This window comes from Apis laboriosa, unplaced genomic scaffold, assembly GCF_014066325.1.
Source record: "Apis laboriosa isolate Shangri-la unplaced genomic scaffold, ASM1406632v1 scaffold56_cov145, whole genome shotgun sequence".
In the NCBI taxonomy this organism is placed as follows: Eukaryota; Metazoa; Arthropoda; class Insecta; order Hymenoptera; family Apidae; genus Apis; species Apis laboriosa.
In genome coordinates, this window is record NW_025223765.1 from 1,204,262 (window position 1) to 1,231,684 (window position 27,423).

General features: G+C 24.4%; 2 protein-coding genes across 2 annotated transcripts; one reads left to right on the forward strand and one right to left on the reverse strand.

Annotated features, from left to right (window-relative positions):
* Window positions 1-6,085: 6,085 nt before the first annotated feature.
* LOC122717724 lies at window positions 6,086-24,831 on the forward strand. Its single transcript, XM_043942061.1, has 9 exons — window positions 6,086-7,158; window positions 9,960-10,553; window positions 21,379-21,467; window positions 21,906-21,985; window positions 22,101-22,225; window positions 22,420-22,881; window positions 22,960-23,289; window positions 23,378-23,530; window positions 23,683-24,831. Exons 1-9 carry the CDS (start codon window positions 6,232-6,234, stop codon window positions 24,100-24,102), a joined length of 3,180 nt encoding a protein of 1,059 aa, XP_043797996.1. The 5' UTR covers window positions 6,086-6,231; the 3' UTR covers window positions 24,103-24,831.
* A 145-nt stretch (window positions 24,832-24,976) lies between these two features.
* Window positions 24,977-26,954, reverse strand: LOC122717726 (phospholipase A1-like). Its single transcript, XM_043942062.1, has 6 exons — window positions 26,375-26,954; window positions 26,108-26,211; window positions 25,712-26,016; window positions 25,544-25,639; window positions 25,212-25,457; window positions 24,977-25,125 (listed from the first exon to the last, which is right to left on the reverse strand). The coding sequence occupies exons 1-6, from the start codon at window positions 26,855-26,857 to the stop codon at window positions 25,034-25,036; spliced, it is 1,326 nt and encodes a 441-aa protein (XP_043797997.1). The 5' UTR covers window positions 26,858-26,954; the 3' UTR covers window positions 24,977-25,033.
* Between the last annotated feature and the right edge of the window lie 469 nt (window positions 26,955-27,423).

Genomic DNA, 27,423 nt, shown 5'->3' on the forward strand with positions numbered 1-27,423 from the left:
CAATCAATATTTTTTAATTTTTATAAAAAAATATTAAACTTTATATAACTTATATTTAAACCTAATAAATAAATCTAATAAAAAATTATTATAATTAAAAGTTTGCTAAATTATTTAAAAATTATTTAAATATACTATAGATATACACGAATTACTTATGCTATAAAACTATTATGTTATAATTATAATAATTATAATATAATATAAACTATAATATAAATTAATAATAAAACTAATAATATAAAATAATATAAACTATATGTTATAATATTTATATTAAAATATATATGTTATAATAAGTAATTTCAAAAATTATTCAATTTTTGACAAATTGCTAATCTTGATTTTCTCAAAATTTTTAATTTTAAATAAAGATATTACTTCTTTTTCAATTTATTTTTGTACATGATTACTGAGAATATGATATTCGAATCTTTAAAATCTCAAAATTTTCAAAATTCAAAAAATTTCATCTTCATTATGTTTTGCTTTTTTCTGCATTTTTTTGATTCGAAATTTTCGAATCCAAGTAAAGAATAATTTATATAATTTATATAACCGTTAATAATTTGTAAATATTATGACAATATGAATTATTTTTATTTAACTAATAATAATCCAATTTTTTTTGTATTTAGTTTACTTATTTTAATCATTTTAATTAAATTATAATAATTAAAATATAGTTTCTATGGAAAAAAATGATAATTATTCCTATTAATTATAAATTTAAAAAATTTTTTAAAATTTAAAAAATTTAAAAAATTATAACTTATTATTAAAATTTTTAACAAAATAATATTCTTTAGAAAATAAAAAAGAAAATATATTCTGAGTTTTGAAAATTTTGAATTTCATAAATTTCGAAAATTCTGAAATTTCATACATATAGTTTTAGATTTGAATTTTACGAATCTGAAAATTAAGTTTCGATCCATTTCTAAAACTATGCTTACATTAAATAATTTTTATTCGATCAACTAAATCAACCAACTTCAAATCATATATTTCTGATTGAAAATTAATTCATATGAACGATTTTTATTTAATTATGATCTATCATCTGATACTTAATCAAAATATAAGCTTAAAGCTGCGTTTATATTAAATAATTTTTGATTAGATCAATTAACAAATAAATGAATTATATATTGTATGAATAAATCGGAAATCGATTTAATAGATCGAGTTTGTAACTTTTACATAAACAACTGTGAATGATTTAAGGTTGATCAACTCATTTGTTCAACTTTAAAAAGTCTAATATAAACGCGCCTTAAGATTTGATTAGACAAACAATTTTATCATCTAGCTGTGTCATTCATTTATCTTTTATAATGATATAATGCATATGATATTTAACTACAAAAACTACAATAATACATAAAGTGTCGAATTGTTGTTGCGTTGTGAGCTCGCAACGGTACTGTATTGTTCATGAACATTTAACCTAATAATTATCCTTTGTCTGCTTATATCATTCATTGTGGGATATTTTTATATGTATATTTTCTATAATAGATAGTAGGTCAATGAAGTGTAGATTATAATAGAGGCAAGTTCGATACCGGATGATCAGTATTTCCGTCTTCCCGTTCACCTCTTAAGTTCAATTTCCTTTACTACTTGGTTTCATTCTTTCTCAATTAGTTACACCAAAAACTTTTGTTTTTCTTCTGCCTTATAAAAATTCGTAAGACTTCCTATATTTTTATCGGTACTATTATTTTAATTTTTATTTTAAATATCTATTATTTCCCATATTTTTATAATCTCTTTTTCGAAAAATATTATATTTATTCTTATATTATTCTTATATTTCTATATTTTTTTCTTACATATGTTTATGTTTTTTTTAAACAAAAAACTTTTTAAGAAAGTTTTTCGTTTAATAATAATATATATTAAATTTAAAATAAAATAAATGAAATTAATATAAATATAAATTAAATTTTTACTTAATGTCATGATATTAAGAATGTCTACAGATATGAATAATTTTATATATGAATGATTTTTGTGATGAATTTAAAATTAAGAGGTCTCAAATAGAAAGTTCTTAAGAATTAGTGAATCTTTCGCGAGAAGATAAGAAATGTGTATAAATGTTATCATTAGTCATGATCGTATTTCACAGTTTAAAATTGCTTGATCATGATTCTAAGAATGAAAGATCGAAAAATTTACAATTACGAAACAAACTAATTATAAAAATGATAAATAATCGAAATTGAATGTGATCATACGTATGGTTGTTACTTTATAACATGCAATAAATTTTCAATCTGTCTCAAAATTATAGAGGTAGAAAAGGATCAGACGAAAAAGCTGTGAAGCGAATATTATTTTTCTTATTTTTTCATAATTAATGTAAAAATAAATGAATAAGTGATTAATGAATTAATAATCGAATTTCATCTCAATAATCAAACTAAACATTTGTTTACTGTGTTATATAAATATAACTTTTTATATTTGACATTACAAATATGCCGTATCAATAACAATTTCTTTTATACTCACAAATAATGGTATCGTGTTATGTTTTACAACAACAAACAGTAGATAACAAAGCAGTGTTTAATCTTCTGTCCGGAAATTAATTGTAACTTTTGATTGGGAAGTAATTGTGAAATATTCCTTTCTAAGCGATTTAATTTTTTAGCTAATCGAGATTATAATATCGACAATCGGCATTAGTTTGAAAATTCTAGTTTGACCAGTCGAATTCCGGCTAGGTGGCAGCCCTAATCATAGGTAAAATCGAAGAAACGTGTTGAACAGCAATAGCTGTTTGCGTTGTTACGTTGTATAGTGTCGTTCAAAAGTATATACAATTATTTTTTATAAGATATATTCTTTAATGATAAAATTATATATAAAAACATTTATAATCATTTTATTCTTTATGATCATTACATCTATGTAAAGTGAAATATTGTCATAATATAAATTTAATTTTTAAAATATATCATGTAATAATAAAAAGAATATTATTCATATTGTTCTTTTTGTTAACTCTCTATCTATAATATAATATAATGTATCATATAATACAATATATTTTTTAATTATAAAAAAATTCTCTTAAAAAAGCTTTGTATACTAATATATGTATTATGTACAAAATTGATAGCTATACAATAATCGTGTATTGAATTCTTCATCCTTCTAGATACTATCTTTTACATTATTAATATTATAATCTCAACATGTTATATAAGAAAGTAATATTTCTAATTATTAATGCGTTTATCGTAAAACATACAATAGTTATATGAATAAATCAGTATTAAAATATTTATTAATAATAATAATCATTATTAATTGATAATATTCTTTGATAAATTAAATATATAAGAAAAGATATGAGCAAGGAAATAGTATTCAAGAAATATAAAAAAAATTAAAAATATGGATTAATAATAGTATAGGTTATGTAGTATCAGTATCAATAATACGTAGTCATTCTCACTATTTCTAATGTTGTTCGGCTAAATGAATACAATTTTTTACATAAGGAATAATCGAATATCGACATTTTTTTTATTTTACTTATTAACAATCTTATTATTCCTTATTCTTGCTAACAATATATAGTAAATCATAGTAAATCAAAAATATGATAACACCAGCATTTCCTAGAACAGTTATTTATTTCAGTTAATAGACACAACGTACTTTCAACATACATTTTCTATCAAGACACTATGTACCGTAATAAGTACGTACTTCTATGTGACGCGATAGTATATGCAAACGCACATCGAATACACGTGCACACCATGTTTCGGTAACGCGTGAGTGTCGCGCGGAAACAAGCTAAATATAAGTCACAAGGAAAAAGAATAATCTCCCGCTTAGAAACTCGCGTTACTTGACTAAACGGCCTACTGCTCCTGCTCGCATTCGATTTGGGACATTACACGGTGCATATTACGTATTGCGTATCTGACTACGGCTGTTAGTGCAACTGTGTCCATGGTGTAAAGCGCTTCGTCTCGTTCTTGTATTAACTATCATTATAAACTCCTGTTAACCGATCTCGATTTAATATCCTTTTTCGATTTCCGCGTTTACCGAGAGTGTCGATACCATGATTTTTTCGATAATTATAATGTGGAATATTTAATTCTCAATCGTGAATTGCAATTTATATATTTTATTTTGAATAAAATTATATAAATCGCCATCGGAAATATTAAATAAAAAAATAATGATTCGCTTCATGTAAACTATCATGATTTAATTTTCTGTTATTTTTTCTTGATCTTTCAAATATATTATTTATGAACAAAGTCCATTGATATTGAAAGTAAATAAAAAGGTAAAGCATAAAAAATAAGAAAGATAGAAAAAAATTATATAAAATAAATACTTAAGATCGATTATGCAAATAGCTATAATTATATATTTATAAAATTATTATCAAACTGTTCAAAAATCAATGTATTGGCAATAAATATTATTTGCTTCTAGCGATGTCTTAGATTAATATGAAAATGATTTTCTAAAATATTTCCTAAGAATGTTAAATTTAAATAGCTATAATATATATATAAATTGATTTAACAGAAGATCTATTAAGACTAAGATCAATTATAATGTTTTATTTTTTGAAAATGAATATACCAAGAATATTAGAATGTTATATTATAATTATGAGATGCAATTAATAAAACATAATTAATTTAAAAAAAACATACCTTAAAAACATGTTGTATATTCTATAAATTCTCTCTAAATTAATAAGATATTGTCATATCTTATTAATCATATCAGATTCCAAGTATATGTGATAAAACAACATATAATATAAAAATTTTCTTCACCATGCTTATTTATAGATATATATTTATTTGTGTATCAATGATATGGATGCAAATGATTCAGTTAAAAATGACAGCGATAGTTCGTCTTGAAGATATACGATGCGTCGCGTCGACAGGATGGTACTGTTAGCAAGATTAAATTTTCACGCGAAACAATCGTGACTTATATTTTTGTGGAGGTACTGTATGGCACGGTGCACTGTTTGCATGGTTGTGTAATACGTGTGTACGCAACATAATATGGATATAATTGTTCAACGCTGTTGTATAACACAGGTTCCAGCGTGAATCCAGTCACGAACGAAACGTTGTCGTGCAAACATCACAGGACGATCTCTTCGGCTACATTATACGTGTAATACAGCTGCAACGGTGTTGGATAATTAACCTTGAATTGATCACACGTTTACATTTGTAATTCGATTCGATACTAAACTACGATGAATCAGTCCAATATCGATTCTTTTTACATCGTCGATCAACATGGATTTGATTGGTCATATCGTCGTTGAATCGCTGTCTGTCCGTGTACTTAAGAATATCAATCGATCAAAATTTAATTTTCGAAATACAAATAGCTAAATCAAAAGTAACACATGCCAATAATTTTGTCTAATTTTCGTACGTATAATTAATATTGCCACAGATCAGTAAATTTATTGCATCGGAAATGACACCATCGAATTGTTTGAAATTATTAAATCAGTTTAATAATTCTTCATCTTGACACGCAAAACGAAATACGAATCAATTGCACGGAAATCTAGCAAATTGTGTTGAATGTACCGTGAAGGGTCGTGTGGAACTCGTGGTATGCCAGTGTCGGGTGTGCCGCTCGAACTGACGTGACATCGTGTTACTATTCTCATTGTTAGAGAGAAGCGAGCTAGATGACCACTAGCGAAAACTAATTCAACAAAGAATAGTGACTAGAAAAACAATTGATTTGCGGAGATTTTGAAGGCAAAGTTGAATAATAATCGAAATCGAATTAATCGTATAATTTTTGGAAATTTATATAAAATATCGACAAATTTTCAAATGAATTAAGACAATATCAAAAATTGTATGAAATAAAATTAAAAATATCATGATGTATCAATCAAAATAGTTTTTCGATCGATAAATTTTTTCTAAAAAAATTACTTATGAAATCATTTGATTCGTATATAGTTCGAACAATATATTATATATAGATAAACGAAAGAAAAAAATAAATGAATTATTACAATTAGAAATAATCAAATAATACCAATGAAAACAAAGATGACATGTATAAATATTAGATTAACTGATTTTATTATGATTTGGTGGTGTTCTATAAACGGTGCAATCATTACGCTATATGATTTTGTGAAAAATTATTGATAAAAATACATTCGGATGGTGCGAGAGAAAAATGGAAGAAGCGAAACATGCGTGGGCTACTTTGAAATCAGTCAGAAAATTATCATTATTGAATAATAATAGCAACAGCAACGGAAACGGCAACAAGAGTAATTCAACGGCAATATGGTATGACATTCCAGCGCCAGTGATAATTCACTGTTGTCACGAATTTCCAGACATAGCCAAATCCGATAATGCCGAATTGATCGAGAAACGAACGATCCTTGCGATTGAGAACGAACAGTCGACGACCGATATTCGGGATAATAACGGACTGGAGAAATACGAGAATGAGGAGACGAGAGAGAAGCGACACAAAAATACTGTCGAATTGACCGCAGTTTCCACTGTGAAAACCGACGATGACGGAGTGCCAAAGATAAGCTTCAGTTTTCTACACGCGAATGATAATCCTCCAAGATCTGTCCTAGAGAAAGGTATGGTTATGACGACCGTGACCACGACCACGACCACGACCGCGAACGAGAATGGTAAAGATGAGTCTACGCAAGATGAATTGTATGACTTTCCTAGGAATTCATACGTCCTCGATGAAATCGAAAGCGAGAAAGTCGTAGAAAGCGAACACAACTGCGAGGATGAGGGCGAGATAGAAACGGACGGTAATGAAATTCGTATCAGCCAAACGAAATTCCACGTGGAATCGATTGAGGTTGGAAACGTAATCAATTCACCGAAAGAAACGTGCGATGTGTCCCACGAAGAGATCGAATCGTCGTTGGAGAAAGCGAACAATTTGTACGTGAACGTAAGAAATCCAAATTTATACGATCGAAGAAACGAAAAGAAATACGTCAGATCGGAAAGCGACGGATGTGATGTAAAATTTGCATCAATCTCGGGATCTTATTCAGATCCTGAATATTCGAACGATACTTTCTCGAATGTTACTCGACCAAACGGATTGTATCCAAAGGTATTAAAGACGAGTTACGGTTTAATCGGATGGCGATAAGGTTAAGGGAAAACTAGGTAATTTGTTGACAAAACTCTTCATTATTGTTTAGTTATAGATGGCGACACATTGACATAAGCGGTAGATTCGAATGTTTTTTAATTATTTATAAGACTTTTTATGCACACGAGTGATTTTTTACTATACTTGTACATTAATTTTCGTTGTTTTCAATTTCAAAAACAAAGAAAAACATGATCATGTAGCAAAAAATCACTTATATGCAACGGATTTAATAACGAAATAATAAATACAATTACATATTACAATAATTACAATAAATATAGTTTTATATACAGTTTTAAATAACTAGAATAAATAAAAAAAGATTTTGTCATTTTTTTTATTTAATAATTAACATTAAAATACTCTTATTTTGTTTAATAGAGAAAAAAATTATAAATATTTATTTTATAAATCTTACTAATACTTTTAAAAAACTCTTGATTAATATTTTTTATTTTTAGTTTTCAAACTGATTATCCAGTTAATTAATAGTTTAACAAAAGTTATATTATTTATTACTAAATAATTTAAAAAAAAATTTTTGAAAAATAAAAATTGAATAAACAATTTTAATTCATGAATCCTATAACAACTTTTTCAAAAACTTTGTGAAATTATTGTGAAATAATTAAACATAATAGATGTATTATAGAAATATAATTTTAAATATAATTTATCAATTTTAAGTTTTAATAATCATTTGTAATTATTTGTAAAATAACATTGCATAGATTTTATAAAACTATATAATATTTGTGAAAAAATATACTATAATAAAATAATATTTATTATATGTATATGTTTTCTTATAATGTAATAATTATTTTATTATTATATATTTTTTTTATTATTAAAGAAATAATAGAATTTTCTTAGTTCAATGTTATATAATTTAAATGTAACAATTTTAATTTTTAGCTTCCAAATAATTTTCCCAGTAGTAAAAAAGTTTTATTTTCTGAAGCATTATTTTGTATATAATAAATTAATATGATTGAAAATATAACATAATAATTATTTTTAAATTATGATAATAAGGTAGAACGAAAAAATCATATAATTATTTTTTAATAATAAAAAAAATTTATAATTGATAATTTCTATAAAATTAATTTTTGAAATGCTTTCGAAGTTTTAAATTTTTATTTTCTTAATATGTTTTTAAACGTTTTTATGTTTTTATGTTTTATTTGATTTTTTAATTTTTATTTTTATTATATATATATATATATAATATTTTTTTTAATTTTATATCATAAATATCATAAATATAGTGATAATTTAAAATGAATATTTTATTACGAAGATTTTGAAAATCAGTTTCTGGAAGATATGATTTAAATGTAATATTAATAAAAGAGTATAATAATTTTGCAATAATATTATTAATTAAAAAATAGATTTTGTTAATAATATTAAATTTTAAAAATCTAAATGAGTTCAACAAAAGTTTAAAAGGTAAAAAGTATCTAATAAATGTAATTGAAACATTGATTTATTGATTTACATTATTTTCTATTATGTTTTTTTCATAAATAAATAATATTTACAATTAGAACCCGCTAACAATATTTATAATTTAATTACTCAAATTACTCGAATAAATGATTTTTGCCATTTCAATTTGAATGAACGAGGAAATAAATGTGAGTTAGATCGGTGTCAAATTTCCTTCAGTAGTTTATCTTATTCAGTATTTCACACTAAGGTTCCAAGAATTGATAGAAATAGCGGATGTTAAAACGAGCATTATTGTATTTATGAAAAAAATTAAAGCATACCTGATCGATTTCAATGATATTGAAATATGTTGTCAAGATCAACATTCTGAACAATTCTTTTTTTTTCAATTATTATATAAATTATTAATAAATGATGCATATTATTATACATCTATAAACATATATAAATGAAATTCAATGTAGTAACAATTTTTTTCAAATATCTCCATTGTTAAACTAAGAGACGATTATATGTAAAGGAAAAAATTGTTCAAAATTTTGTCTCTTTTTCCTTATAATATATTTCAAAATCATGTGTTCATTTCTATATACATTAATTCATGAAAATAATTCAACACTTATAGGGAATTCATTTAAACTGAAAATTTTGATTTAAATAAGATAATTTTTGTATTATATAAATATTACTCACGAAATAATTTCTTTTCTGGCGAAATATTTTATGATGAAATCAAGGCTTCAAAAGTTTTTTTTAAATATAACTCTATATATATAATAATGCGAAATATAATAAAATTTTAAATTAGAAAATATTCATATTTTAATGCTCTATCATCTTGATACAAAAAAAAAAAAAAAATTTCCAGATAAAATTGTATTCAAAATATGAAAAAATATTAAAATTTTGATTTTAGTTCTTTAAATAGATTTTTTGTTCAAAAAAAAAGTTACATCACGATTAATCTATTACATACACAAAAACTTTCATTCAAATCAATAATTTTCAAATTAGGTGGATTTTTCTATAGAACAATATTCGAATTGATTTTCGTGAGTTATGAGAATATAATTGCGAAAGTTATTTAGATATTCTTGATTTAAAAAGAGAAATGAATCGTCGAATTTAGCGAAAAATATTGATTTTTTATTAGTTATATACTTAGTTTTCCCTATTATCGAATCTTAATTTTTTTCTTTTCGAAAGAAGTTGAGAAAGATTTATCGCCAAGATCCGATCGTCGTCGTACCGGTTGGGTTTCTCCTCGATCGAAAACGAACACTTTAAAATTACAGAAACATCGGCTGGGGAAAGCATGGGAGAAAATGCGAACTTGGCTACGCGACGAAACCTCTCGAATCAACGAGATTGTGAACAAACACGCGAAATTGCAAGCTGTCGGCGCTCTTTCCGGAGAATCAATTGCTCCCACCGTTTCCAAGTCTAATAGCGCCTCTTATGATCTGCTTAAAGCGAAAACTCGGGAATTGGGATCGATCACCAGAATCGAGGAATTCGGTTTGTCATCTCTGTCGAAAGATGATGTAAATTCTTCTCCAGAGAAAGAAGTGGTCGTTTCTACGAAGACGAGCACTACCGAAGAGCAAGTGAAAAATAATGGAAATGGTTTAAGGAAAAATATCGCCAGTTCGGAAACTGTGTTGAATGAGAAGAGTGAAACGATAGTTCCTCCGGTTTCATTCAGCATGGACAAGCTTTGTTCTGATACGGAGAACGACGAGAGGGAGAACGTGGTCACCGAAGAGACCGAGAGCAGGGATCATGCTCGAAAAGCAAGTCTAATTAAGAGGAGAATGCTGGGGTCAATCAGAGGGTTAATGGCCTCCACTCATCTTCTTCACTCATCTTCTGCTCACGAGATCGAAGAGGTACATTGTTCTATTTTGTTAAAAGCAACGTCCTCTTTCTTTTATCTCGTTTTATCTACTGCAAAGGTGGGTCCTCCACTTGTTTCTTCTTCTTTTTGACCTCAATAGGATATATATATATATGTATCAGAATATTTCTTTGAGATAATCTAATTCATACTATTGTGGAAGAAAAGTTTAGAATTTTTTTCCCCTATATTTGGAAACACTAACAATATTTTCTTGATCTGTATGATTCATAAAATTTTGTTATTAAAATAGAATTGTGCAATATCAATTATTTTAAGTTTTTTGTTATATTGCATTTCAAGTTATAATTGGTCAAAAAAATCGAAAAAAGATATTTAAAAGAGCTAAGAAAAAAAAGGAAATTTTTATTTTAGAGAAATTTAATAATGAAATAAAAAATTAAAAATAAAAAAAATTGCAATTTATGATTAAGAAAACGAAAAGTTATAATCGTAAAAATAAAAGAATTTTATTAAAATTTTATAGTTAATGTCATTAAATATAATAATTAATTATAATATCATCAAACCAAATATATTATTAATTATAATATAATTACAAATATATTAATATAATTAATTAATTAATATTTTCTCGATTTTAAACATTTAATATTTAAACAAACATCTTCACATTCGATATATTGTATTCTTTTTATTTTTTAAAATTTCAGATATTTTTTCTTTTTGAAAAAAAAAACAAAAGAAAAAAAAAGATCGTGATATTTAAGATTTAAAAAAAGAACCAGTAATATTATAATTATAATGCCTAAAAAAACAATAATTATAAAATTAATATCATTATTATTATTTTATTGTTATCCTATCTCATCATATAATATAATCAAATTATAAATAGAATAAAATAAAAAGTAAAAGTAAAAGTAATGAAGAATAATTTATATTATTATAAATTAATTGATCTTTTTAATGATACAAATTAAAATAATTATTTAGTTTTCTTGTTAATTAATGCTAAATAAAAATATGCGACTTGTTCAAACTTTTAATCTATAAGATAAATGCTTTAATATATCGGAAACGATAGAGTAAAATCAATATGATTCCGAAATATATATCAGAAAATTATTTATTTGTTATTTAAAAAAATAATATTAATGTCTAACGAAACAAATAAAAACTAGCAGTATGCAAGTTAGTTGATATCGAATGATTCTTTTTAGTTCAAGTTTTACAATCGTATTACTTGTAGTTCGTGTCCAGTAACAATTTTAGTGCGCACTTTCTACGTCGTTACAAATACCTGAAACAATATGTCTCACGATCTTTTGAGAAATAACGAATTAAAAGCATTTCAAAGTTCATTGAAATGCTAAATATGTGTTATATATATCAGTATATTGTCATTTCAATAATCTTCGTAATAGTTGTTTAATTTAACGTTATATAATACATTGCTCTTTTAAAAGATCACGAATATCCTGTTTCACTTATGACATTGCAAGGAACGACATTGCCCACTAAAACTATCGTTACATACATAATATCATCGTAAAATTTAAACTAATAATAGAGACCATTATCAGTTGCACGGCTGAACAGAACTAGTTTCTGTATAGTTTTTTCCATATAGAGAAACGAAAGATATTTTATAAACTTATTAGATATAATAATTTATATATATATATATATAATAATAATAACTTATTAGATAAACTTATAAGATATTTTATAAACTTATTAATCTATCTTAATGAATATTTCTAATTCTTTATGGGACGATACGTAATTCATATATACGTTATTTTTGTATTTTAATAGTTGATACTTGATTTATAATTGATAATAGTTAGTATTATCTTTTTATTATAGTTGATTTAGATTCATCTAGTGTAAGAGTGAAGCGATACGGTGCAATGACTTATAATTTTATTCCCTATTGCATAATTGCTCGAGCAATGAAAATAATTTCGAATACTTTAAATCATTATAAGAATGTGTAATAACGTTATATCAAAATGCTAAATTGAAAGTTTACAATTTAGAAATTCACTTAAGATTCTAAAAAATATAAATAACGGTGATTTTTCAATAACTCAAACATTTCAAATTATGAATTATGCCATTGCATATGAATGCCGTTGCAGCAAATGTATGATATCATTATTGCGTATCTTTATCAAAATGTAGAATACGTCCTGATGAAGGTTGTTGCGCGAATTTCCATATTAAAAATAGTGGGAGAAATTGATGTAGTTAATATTATGACTCATGTATTTAAATAGAGATAGAAGAAGAAATAATGGATCTTATTTTAGGTTAGATTAACTTAGATTAATTCAATTAAAAAATAACAATAATAAGTTTACAAACATTTTTAATCGAAATTAAGATCATTTTTACATCACAATATAAGTATATTTATGTGAATACTAATCGGTAAACATAATAGAATCTTTTAGACAATTTATCATTTAAATAATTGAATTTGTATTGCCATGTGAATTCGATCGTAAAAAAAGCCAAATTAATTTATTGTCGTTAAGCTAATCTAATTTTATATCAATACTTCCCTTTTGCTATTAATGCTATCTGTCTAGCATTTAATAATTAATTAAATTTTAAAAAAATATAATTTTTCTTTTTTAGTTAATATAAATTCTGTTATTTTTAGTTAAAATATTCTAGCACTTTAGCATTTTATATATAATATATATATATATTAAATATTTCAAGAGATATTAAAATATTTGAAGTTTTACGTATTCATTATTTTTAAATGAAATTAGAAAATTGTATGCTTTATAGAGATCTAAAATCAGATTTAATTTATTTTTTCTAACAAAGATAATACAAAAAAAATTATTAAGATTTTAAATTTCTCATATATATATGAGAAATGTTGAATATTATATCTAAGAAAGATAATATTTAACTTTAAATAATTATTTTTAAAACTATTTAAATTTCACTTTTATAAGACACATCTTGCTAAAAAACACTGCCCTAGATTCTAACAATACAATAAAAAAGGATATTTTTTATTTCTTCTCTTCACTCCTTAATTTCCCCTGTTATTTTCAATGGGAGAATTCGCACGTGAACAAAAAAAACATCAATTTCTTCTATGAAAGAAACAAGCATTGAAGTAATATGATATTTTCCATCTATATAAAGCTACGTTCTCATTGTATTTACAAATCGTCAAGGCTACTTGATCAGTATCAAATAAGTGTGAACTTGCATGTAGCTTAAACAGCATGACTTGAAATACCAAAGGCATGCTAATCGATTTATCGATTGTCGATAAACATTAAAAGAAGCCGTGCCAAAACTATCAGTAGAGAATCACGTTCGACAACATAATAAGATTTTTAGTTGCTATTTTTGAATCCATCGTTGCAGCTATATTCAAGATTAATATTGTTCAAAATTAAATCTTTCGTAAAATCACTTGCATTGTAAATATTTTTATTGTGTTTTATTGTAAGATACACTCAACATTTTTGTTTTTTTAATTTCTTTTTTTTTTATAATTACTATAAGTAAATATTATGTAGTAAATGCAACAATTATCATCGTTATTTATCATACTGAGATTAAATGCTCATTATTATATCTATAAAATTTTGATATAAAACAATTGCAAACATTAACAAAGCTGAAGAATTAGATTAGAATTTATTCGGCAATGTCGATTGACAAATATCGATGTAGAGAGAATATGGGTTAAAAACTATATTAATTGAATATCGTATCATTTCTTTGATGTGATAGTAAAAACTGACAAATGTTGAATTGATTTTAATTGAATCATATTTTGATAGATATTGATACAATACAACGTAATGCTTTCTATTCGTATTGATATTTGAAAATGATATAACACAAAGATATGTAGTAAGTACTTAGATGAACTTAAGTATTTAAGTTCATCTAAGTACTTATTACATGTTACATTAAGTATTTATTACATGTTTATATCTTTGTTAGACTTATTTATTTTTTTTATTATAATAATTTACAACAATTATCTTATTATTATCTAAAGTCTATATAAAAATAGAGAATATATCTCGATGATAGACAAAAAAAAATATTAATAAAGAATTTTATAATGGAAAGAGAGAGATTTATCTGTAATTTTAGGAAAATTTAAAAAAAAATGCTTGTTTGAAACTTCTGGAATTTTGGAAGATAAAATAAGTATAATTTCTTTCTATTTTCAGAAAGAATAATCCATTTTATATAGAAAGTTTTTACATTTTCTAATAGTATTTTATGATAGACAAAAATTAAACAATAATTTTGTCAGTTTGATTTTTCATTTATTTTCTTTTTTTTTTAAGATGAATTTGATTTCTTCATCTTTCAATTGAGCCATCTTTCAATCTGAATATGAATTATTATTTTGATTTAACATTAAATATAAAAAAAAAAATAATATAATTAAGAAATTTTTTTTCGCATAATACTTATGATATTTCAATTTTTAGTAAATTTTTCAAATTTGAAGCTATTTGCATCAAAATGTTAAAATGATTACTTTTTGTTAATAACAAAACTACAATAACAAAAATACAAGAAAAAATCTCTTTTTTCCTCGATATTTGCATCTGACTTATATCACACGATGTAGAATTTTTTTTAAGTTTAAAATTTAAAAATTATTAAAAATATTTGTTTTCCTCTTATTATAAGATTTTAAATGTAGATCAAATATTATATATCTTCATATTATTATATATATTATTACCATTATCATCCTGTTCCTTTTTTTTAAATATTATACAGAGATATTATCATTGGCACATTCGTATCAAAATATAATAAAAGATAGGTTTTTCATGAATGAGATATCAATTTGATATAAATAGCGAGGCAATAAAATATAACCCGTTCAAATTAATTTAATTAGATATGTTGTTTTTTTAATATGACATCAAAAAATCAACAAATGACAGATTTTGATATATATACCTATCCATATTGATATGCAACGATACTATTAAATAAATAAATAAATAAATAATAGTATACTCTCGATGTCATGCGAATTTTCACAAAGGACTACGAAAACATGAACGATGTATGACACTAATTACAAAGACAGATGAAATAAATTAAATGTATTTATTCACACAACAAGCAACTTTCTCGCAGTTATAACTAACATTCCAATATTTGCACAACGATGAAATCTTAATATACTTAAAAGCTCGTTTTAAATGATATTTTCATGAAGTTGAAGAATTTATCTTTCATTCATATTTTCTAATATTTTCAAAAAATTTCCTTTCATATGTACAATTCTTGCAATAAGAGATTTTCTTTTTTTTTTTTTTATTTGAAAGTAACTTTGACATCCATTTTATTCGAGAGTTTCTACAATATTGACTGAACTTCTGAGTTTTCAAATCGATGAATCTATCGAGTTTTCGAATCTAACCACATGGTTTTTGGTCGCTTCGTGACTTGATCGATGGTCAACAGTGCGTAACGAGCTAAAGAAATTCCTTTCTCACGGATCTCGAAGAATTTTCCGATCATGCGATGCGAGGAAAAACATTTCTTTCGTTCGAATATTTTTCATTTCCTGTCAACAAGTGTCACGAGAAACCCACTAACTTCATCATGTTCAAGGTTGTGCAAATTCTCACTTGGGAATAGTAAATGTGGAAGGGGAAATATGGTATCTTATTGTTAGGATTTAGAAAAAAATTGAAAAATGATATTTATGGAACTGTTATTATTATTTTTTGTATTTAGAAACTAAAACAATAAGATATTCCTTATTTTTTTCTTCATTTTTATTTGATTAATATAAATCATGATACTAATTAATAATTTTCTTCATTATTCTCAATATAAAAATTCATCTAACAATTTTAACATCACATACTAAGTTGTCAGAAAAATTTCTTCTGTGAGAAGAATGAAAAAAAAGAAAGTAATAAAGAGAGAAATATAGAGGAAGAAAAAATAACAGATATTAATATAATGTAAATATATATATATAATAATAAAACAAGATTCCTAACTCTAATAATATATTTAAATTATTCGAAAAAAAAATATTTTATATATAGACTGCGTAAAATATGTTAGTAAACAAAAAGAACACTGAAGCAAGTATTAAAATTTTATACAAAATTATTATTTTTAATTTAAATTTGTATTAGTAGAATAAAAGAGATTTTTTAATCTTAATGCAATAAAATAAAACACTCTATTTCTTCTTCATTTTGTCTCTATCTTCATAGAGAATTCTTTTCTCATAAAGAAATTTTTTCTGGCAACCCTGATCACATCATCCGCTACTTTTTTCTTCTAACAGTAAGATAGTCGTGAGCAATGAATATAACCAGTCTACCGAACAAACGATCAAAGTGAAGAAAGTGTGAGAAAGTTGGATGGAGAAAATAACCGACTTTATTTCTTTCTGCCGTTCTTTGTTATTTATATGTATGTGTGTGTATATATATATATATACATTGTAATAATTGAAAAAATGATACTAATTCTATTTTGATTACACCTCATCATCTTTTTTTACCAACTCTGTATATCTTAAAGATATATGTAATCAATCAGAAAAATATTCGAACATTGCTATAATTTTGATTTCCATATTATAAATCTGAAATAAATATAAATATACGATGTTTTGCAATATGTTACATAAATGTCGGAATATAAAAAAATATTTGATTTAATATAATATCATTGATTAGATATTAAAAGAAAAATTAAAGTGGATTTTCATGTCACAAAAATATTTGGATATATTATAAATTTAAATTATCAAACTAAAAAAACACAGATATAATCATTCTTATGAAATTAATAGAACGATAAAATTGATAAACACTAAAGAAAAATAATTATTTTCATATAATAAAGGAATAAAACAGCGTCAAATATTAACAAAAAATAATTTTTAACATGTTAATGAACAAAAAAGTATCGAATCAAATATTAAACTTTTATATAAAATTATTTTGGTTTTTTAATGAAAATTTTTTTTTCAATATTTTTTTTAATATTTAAAATAATCATTTTGATATTTATATATTATTCTATATTCGATACTTATTTAATACTATAAAATTCTTTTATTTATATTTCAAATTTTTCAGATAAATTAAAATTACATCAATATTTTTAACCAACTACGTTAAATGTGATAATACCACTTATACTCATTTCGAAAACTATTTTAGCACTTGCTCGACCTGTCCGACTTTCTATGCGAAATAACATTAAAATAATTTTATCTAGAGATTTCTTGGTTCTTTTAATCTGTTTTAATCTTATTTTAAGCAAATCTAATGCTTACAATGTATTAGAGAAAAATAAAATAAGAATAAAATTCTCTTTTGCTACTCATCACTTTTAATACTATAGAAAATTTAAGCTCTTGTTTTAATCTATATTTAAATCTGTATTTAATATTCAATTAAATTTTTAAGTCCGAGAGAGTTTGTAAACCATTTAAAAGTTATTTATTTTGTTTAATTTTATAAATTTTTGTTCATTAACTTAATTTTTTGTTTTTAGGAAGTAATAAAATTGTTTTTATTTATCTATAAATAATTTTGAACAAAAAAATTGATTGATTTTGAAATTGATTTAGAATAAATTAAAGAAAATTCTTTTTTTTATCTTTATCTTAGTTTTTATCTTAATTTGCTCATTTATATTGTGAATACCATTTTATATTTTAAATACGATTTATAATAGATATAAGATTAAAGAAAAAATATTATTATGGATAATATAATAAAAATAAATATTAAAAAGTTAAAAAATATTTTTAAAAATACTTAAAAAAACTTAAAATTTAAAAATCCTTAAACTATTTCAAAAATTAATTTTAATCTTTTGCATATAAATTTTAGAATATTAAAGATAAGTCTTTTTTATTATTAAAAAATAATCATATAATTTTAATTTAATTTTTTTGTTTTATTTTAATGTATCTTACAAGGATGACGCTAATATCTTATCTTATCTAATTAGCGGTAAAATAACAAATTCAAGTTGTATCATAGTTTATTCTTTAGCTTATCAGGGAACTGTATGCGTGTTAAAGAGATAATATAATATAAATTGCAAGTATATATGAAAAATTGAACGTATGAAAGAAAGCAGAGGCGGCGAGAAACCGTACGAGGTTCGTGAGAGGTATACGTGCGTTAATAGCTGGTTATGGTGATAGTACTCGCGACCTCTGCGATTTCACCGTGTCACGTGAACCTAAGCCGAGGAAATCTCGAAGGTAAAAGGGAAAGGAACCTTGTGCGTCGATTGCGATCTCCCGATATTTCACCTCCATTTTCATTTATTAAAAGAACGATGAATGATGCTCCCAATTAACCTCGCTTCTTCTTATAAACTACTTGAGAATTAAAATTAATTCTCGATGCTTTTCAAATTGAATTTTAAGAATAGAGCAGACTTTTTATCTTTAACGCATCAAAATTTAAACCGAAATTTAAATCATTCTTACATTTTAAATACAATACGAATATTAATATTTGAAAATATATAATTTTTTATTAGTTAAAAGTTTTAATTAATATTTATTAGAAAAAATCGAAATCTGATTTATTTTTATTTTAATAATTTTAATAATAAATTTGTGAGATTTTGAAATTCTTGAAACTTACGATATTTGAAACTTTCGAAATTAAATTAATTCTTTTTTTTTTCTAAGAAATACTATAATATTATATCAAGAATTAAAATTTTAATACATTTTAATTTCTAAAATTTAAATTGAAGTTCATCGTCAGCTAACAGTAACGTCAAATTGTAAAAAATTAAATTTTTATTTTTATATTTTATTTTATATGAAATTCGTTATTGCCAACATGTTCTAAATTAAAAATTACAGGAAATTATACAAATTAATTTTTACTTAGATTTCAAATCAATAAAAATAACAAAAGTTTCGAAGTGAACATGAAATTTTTGAATAGTTTCGCAATTTTCATCTCTTTTTGATATTTATTTATGCAAAATATTTATTTATATCAATTTGAATTTGCATATAATAATGAATAATAAATAATAATGGATATATAAAAATCATTTTTGTTACTTGCTACGTTTTATAATTAAAAAAAATTAACCGAATATGATTAAAAGAGATTTTATAGAGTTATATCACCTGTTGAATACCATTAATCTAATTCTACTATTCCCTAACCTATTTTTAATTTCTTTCATAACCATATTATATATATATATTATATATATATATATATATATATATATATATATATATATTATATATATATGTTTGATTATCTATTATATTATATATAATATTTAATCTGACGTATCAATTAACCTTTTACTTGGAAAAGTTTCGACATCGACATTTGTAAGTATGTATGTGGCATCAATAATTTTGTTTTTCAATTCGTATAAATTTATTTGCAAATGAATTCGTACGAATACGTTCATTTTTATCGAACGATTTTACTTTCGATGTCTACTAGAAAATTAATCTCTCTTCATAGTTAATTAATATTTCTCTCACAATGAATACGCTAGCATTAAATCTGACGAAAAAATAACTATATATTTCTTTTTGTATGTATTTAATTAAATTAACGTGTTTCTTGACAAGTAGTGACATCTATATCATATTTAAGGTTTTTTTAACTGATTCTTATTAACATATATAATTCTATTATATCTTTTTTCATATTTAGTGAATTATTTGCATTTCAATAACGATTAGAATCTTATTATTTGTTATTATATATATTTTAAATTATTAAAAAACTATTTCAATTTTAATATTTTTATATTTATAAATTTTAATTTTTTTCAATTTACACAACCATACTAACGTTTGAATTTTTTAAATTTTAAACAATTTTAAATAATAAGAAAATAGATATAAACATGTTATAATGAAGCAATATTTTTTATTACTCTTACTTAATAAGTTTTTTATATTAAATCTCTTGCAACATTCAGTTATAAATCTTTATAAATTGTAATTAACTTTCTAATATTATAATTATGATTAATATTATGATTTTCTAATATATTATAATATTATATTAAATTTGCTAATATTAAAATTTACTAATATTAGTAATTTTGAAAGAATTTAATCGAATTAAAATAATTTCAGAATAAATTTCATTAATCATTTCAAATTTCTATATGTTCAAATTTCTCAAACAATCTCATTTGAAAAAAACAATTAAATTTAAGTCGCTTAAGAAAATGAATTTTTACCATAGTGCTGGATTAGAAAGTCGTCTAGCTAGAAAATAACTCGGAAGATTGAGTCGGGCGTAACGTCAAATATACATTTTTAATTTTTTTATACTATTTTTTCAAACTAGTCATTGATCAAGAAAAATATTTCTGATATACCGATATAAGACGATACGTAACACGACTAATGATAAAAACAATAAATATTGCATTTATAATCGGTTCATTTTATAACCAAGAGTTTTTTGATTTTATTCGATACATTTTTCATAGTAATGTCGTTATAGTGTGTCGTTAAAATTTTCTATTTTCAAAATTTTCAAAATTTTCCGTAATAAATAAAATAATTGAGCCTGTCGACGAATAAGTGAAATGAAAATATTATTTATGGTAATTATTGTTTTCTCCGCCAGGTGCGCGGAACTCAAGTTAACAAGAACGTAAAAAGAAATCGTTATAACTCATTCGTTAGATACGTTAGAAATGTTCGTATTTCGTGAGTTATTTTTCGAGTTTTCTTTATCATTACCCATAATCATTCAAGCATTGAACGACTTCAATCGTTTAATCTTGAAAATAGATAAAAAATTAATATTGCATTTTGCTTGCAGGGAGGACAAGGTGGATTTGAAGATGTTCGAAGGTATGTAAAACAAGGCGGCGATTTTTGCAAGGAATTGGCATCGATTCTAAATGAAAGGTGAATTATTTCGATAATCATTGATACAACATATCGATGATTTAATGCACAAATATGTATGTCCATTTTTTATAAAATTTCAATTTTTAATAAATATATGTATAGTAAATAATATTTTTTATTATTTCTTTATATTGCGTAATTATACTTATATCTATTTTACATTTGTTAAAAATATATTTTTTATTATATGTCCTTGTACATATCCTTATATATTATTGATCTTTTAAATTTTTTTCAAAAAATTATAGGCATACGTTTTTGTATTAAATGATCAATATCGTAACAATATTATAATTAATTATTATTATTTAATAATTTTTTTTTAATTTTTATATATATGTATATGTATATATATATACATATATCTTCTTTGCTTTATCTTACAATATATATTCGTAATTTAGTATGAATTAGCATAGATTTTTTTTATTTCAGAGCGGAATTAGAAGCAAATTATGCCAAAGGACTTAATAAATTGGGAAATAAATTGATTAAAGCATGTGCAAAGGATCAAGGTATTATTTCACAAGTTACAAACTCTATCGATTGATTTAATGTAATAATGCAAAATAGGAGATATCGATTTAGTGAGATAATCTTAAAATATAACTAATAGTTTTCGTAACGCAGGTGGTAATGGTAGCGGAGGTGTGAACGAGGCATGGAGATGTGTTGGCGAGGAAATGGAGGCTACCGCTGAAGCTCATAGGCTCTGGGGAATTACGCTTAGCGAACAACTCGCCAAACCACTTAGAGTAAGTTTCTTTTGAAAATTTTCCTTTGTTCATATCTAGTTTATAATATTTTTTATATTATTACTTTAAATACTTTAAATAATATTACTTTAAATATTATTACATACTATCATTCGTAATAACGAATAAAATATGAATGATTATCTAACAAACTAATTTTAAAGAGATCTTAAAAAGTGTTTATATATTCACAGGTAGGAGTAGCAGAGGCTCAAGCGCGTTCGAGAAAATCTATCGAGAATTCCGTGGATAAAGCTGGAAAATCTCTTCATGAGTGGCGCAACATTGCAATTAAAAGTAAAAAACAAAGTTTCGCTTGTGCGCGAGAAAATGAGAGGTTACAAGATTTAGCGAGGCTGCAAACGATCAGTCAGAGCCAACAGACCAATAACAAATCTTCAACTCATATGACGGAGAAGGAAGCTAATAAACTCGAAGCGAGGAGGAGAAAGGCCGAGGATTCATCCCGCAGGGCGGACACGGAGTTTTATACAGTGAGTGTGAGAGCTGAAAGAGCTAGGCTTGAATATGAAAGCACCATGAGGAAAGGTGCTAAGCAAATGGAACTTCTTGAAGAAGAACGATTAAGCGCTCTAAAAGATCTCGCGAATGTTTATCTAGCTCACCTGCAAGCTTTAGCTCCCCGTTTGCAACAGGTACATACAATTCATACAATTAATTTTTCTTTGAAGTAAAATTAATATTTCGTTTTTTTTTCAAAATCTTCTTTATAGATTGCAGACCGTTTGGCAGCTCCTATACGTAATTGCAATGTATCTCAAGATATTGAGATTTTAAAGAATCTTATACGTAGGGTGGAGAGTAGTGATGGGTGTAATTCCGAACAACTGTTACCAGATTTCTATGCTGAACATGTTACTCTAGCAATGAATAGAGAACGTCGAAAACAAGCGTTGGTAAGAGTTCTTCATTTGATCAGACAAGACTTGGAGCGTGAAAAACGCGGAAGGGAAGGTCTAGAGACTCTTCATAGAGCTTTCATTGCGACACCAGCATTCGCGGCAGATGAAAGTACACAAAATGTAACGGAAAAACTACACCATGTAAGATTACTTTTTTATTTCTTTTTTTTAAATTTTCATATCATTTTCATTTTCAAAATCATATTTATTTATTTATTTATTTTTTTAGATGCGTTCTATGTTGGTATATCTAGAGGCAGCAAGGTACAAAGTTGGAGGAACATTAGCAGAAGTAGAAGGTAGCAAACGAATAAAACATCCATTGGCTGAACATATTTTAGTTTCAAGAGATAAACAAGGTTTACAGCAAAGTGTCCTTAAGGTAAACATCAGTTATAAAAATAAAAAAATAAATTTTTCAGTTTACATATTATATGAAAAATATATATATATATTTATATATTTTTTATATATTTATATATAAAATTATTAGAAAACAATAGAAAAAAGTAAATGTATATATATTTTTTTCAGATTCCTTCTTGGGCAAAGAACGAATCGTTCGAGATTCAGGATGATGAAGACGAAATGGATGTCCATCTCGTAAAGGATCACGATACTGAAAGTCGTCATTGGGCTGATCGAACTGCTGGGGATGGTAACTCGGAAAATCCACCGGATGAGGATGACTTTAGTGATTTTGATGAATTCAGCAGTCATTCTGAAGATAATAATAATCAAGATATCGATGCTGCCGAAACGAGTGGCAAATCGGATGGAACGGAACAATGTAGAGCTATTTATCAATATTCAGCAAATTTAAATGACGAGCTTAGTCTAAGTCCTGGAGATTTAATTACAGTCCATCAAAAGCAACCAGATGGTTGGTGGATAGGCGAATGCAGGGGACGAACTGGAATATTTCCAGCCACTTATGTTCAAGTTATTCATTAATTAATTCATCCGATATTAAAGATAAAAAATATATTCTTCTAATTATAGAAAGAGAAAAAAAGGAACAAAAACAGGTGAGTGTAATGATATATGAAAAATATTCACAAAATGCAATTAAAATATAAAAAATAAATGACAACGAAAGATATTAATCATACATCATTGATGAACTACCAAAGTATGCTACAAATTTAATGTGGCCTTTTTAAATATTAAATTTAAAACTGTACAAAGTAACATTTTTTACTTCAGTAAGAAATATGACGCACTAAAAAATTGCTATATTATTATATGTCGCGAGAATATTTTTTAAACGTATACACGTGTTAATATCATTTCCAAAAAGACATGTTATTACATGTTTTTTTACGTTCATTAAAGTGCCAATAATAACACATAAAGACTACGCGGAATGCACAAAATCAATTTTCGAAGAAGTTCATATTATCGCCACAATATTATAAATCGTAATAAAAAAAAATGTTTATATACAACGAAATATTTCTTTCTATTTGTATAACTTATGTAGTATAATTTATAAATTGTAATATAAAGTCATCATAGAATATAAAAGTATATAAGATCCCGTGCGCACAAGCAACTTTTTACTGTGCGATTGTACATCTATCTTTGTTATTTTCAATTGAAAAAACAAGGAAAGATATATAATCGTACGTTAAAAAGTCGCTTATGTCTTTGTACTGGGTCATAATTAATAAAAGAAGTGATTAGACTTTAAATAATCGAAGACTGCTTATTCATGCAGTATTCATGTACGCATATAATTAAATAGCGTGATATGTACATAACTTAATTTTCAAAACGATTGTAAATAGTACTTAGTTGCATTTAATAACTTAAATATTGTATGTAATTGAAAATTTGAAGTAAAGTTCTTTTATTTATCAATCAAAAATACATATTAATTTATTCATAAATTATTCGTCTGGGAATTATAAAATTCGTCTGGGAAATCTTTTTTCATTTGAATTACTAGTTCAGCAATTATGCGAGTGTCATTAACTGTAAAAATTAAAAAATTCATCATTATATATAGATATATAAATGAGTAAATATAATACAAATTTTATATTTTATAAATTTCTTACTACAAAAAGGTGAAGTATCGGAAGTTGCGACAAAAAATATTCCTCGATGAGAATATTTTATTGCATTTATACCCATTTCAGTACAAATATTTTTATCACAAGATTCTGTTACTATTTGCAACAAGTTTTGGTAAGATAAATTCCAATGGTGCGCCCAGAATGTACAATTTTGTTTCACCTCAGAAACTAAAGATTCCGTCAAATAAATATATGAACGTCCATGACTGCATATAGCATTATTAATTTCTAAAATCGCAATTGAAATTTAAAAAAAAAAAATTTATAATAATAAGATTAAGGAATATAATGAAACATTTTTAACAAATAATTACCTCCAAGTGGAATTGGTAAATATTCGAAATACGAAGAATTGATCTTTATGCAACCAGGCTGAGTTCTACCACCATTAGGATAGAAATCAATGTGACCTATATAATACAAATCATTTTAATCATTTATCTTCGTATTAACGTATAATGCGATATCTAAAAATATTTAACCTATTGGTTCTGGTAAACCTAATCCGATTTTAGAAAGTAATCTGCCATTAGTATGAATAATATCGACAAATGGCGCATCAGATTTATGAAGTTTCATACTGGAGTCTACATTTCTGAAACAAGGTTGTGCAGGATCTAATCCTGTTATTCTTAGTATTTTCCATTTGTTTTTCCTTTTTTTCAATTCTTTCGCAGCAAAACCACAAATATGTGCTCCGAGACTATGGCCTACTAAATGTAATTGCCCCCAATTATCGTTGAAATCATTTTGAGCACTTGTTGCATTTGTTATGTGTTCTAAAAATCTTAATAAAACAATAAACTTTATGACTTAATATGATTATATCATTATAATATCTTTAAAATATATTAAATATATAAGGAATATAGGCAAACCTTGCAATTTGATATCCTATTATTTTCGTGTTAACTGCAGCTTTATAATAATTCCAAGTATTACCTCCAGCACTCCAATCTACAACTATGATATTAACGTCATTCTAGAAAACGTCATGAAAAAATTAAAAAAAAAAATTACTATCTAAATTTACATATTAATAAAATAATAACATAAAATAATAACATTTCTAAAATTTTTAACATTTTGAAAAAAAATTTTTTATATAATATTTAAAAAAAAAAAGAATAAAAAAGGGATTTTACCCATAGAAGGAATGATTTTTCCATTTCATTAATCCATAATTCTTGACCATGAGATAAGAATCCATGAACTATAATGATTGTTAGTCGTTCGATTTGAAAGTCTGTCCATTCTAAACCAAATTGTTTACCAATCATAACTTGAACACGTTTTGGTTGTTTTCTTGAAGAAAGGAAAAATTGAACATCCAAAGCATTTGTTCCATTTGGTTTACTCAAAAAAAACCATTCCAAAATTCTAGCTAATCCTTTTCCTAAACCGAAACAATCGACTTGATTTGATTTGAAATTTATTCGATTGTTAATGTACTTTGACGAATTCGAGAGTGTAAAAATAAAATCTTTCAAATTGTTATTACGAAAATTATACAAATTTTTCTTAACATAATCCAAAATATTTAGTTTTGAACTTTCTGTCAAAATGTGATTACTTATGGTAAAAAATATGAATAATTTGATTAGTACTTTGGCAAACCACCACGTCATTTTTCTGACTAACAATAAATAAGAATTGTATTTAATATACGAAAGATTATATGTTGTTATATGTATACAACGGAAAAAATTGAAGTCATGACCTAATGATAAAATTTATATTACTAATTTCAAGTTGTTTATTTGTTCTTTTCCGCGTTTGATTTAAGTCAAAAATATTTGATTTATTAAATATAATTAAATATAATAAAACAATATGAATTTATTTATTACATCTCTGTATTTTTGATAATCTATTAGTTTTTTTTTATAATTATACATATAATATGAATTATAAAAATAAATTTTTATAAGATATTCTCTTTTAATAATAGAATTTTATATTTAGTACATTAAAATAATTAAAATCTTTAAAAAAATAATTGAAAAATATTTCTATAATATTGAAAATATAAATATATCGATATAAAAATATAATTTTTATAATTTTTATTTTATTAAAATTAAATTATTTTATTAAATTAAAAAATATTAAATATTATATATATGTTTATTGAAAAATAAAAAAAAAAAAAAGAAGATGATAGATAGATATATATAAAGGGGAGAGAGAGAGA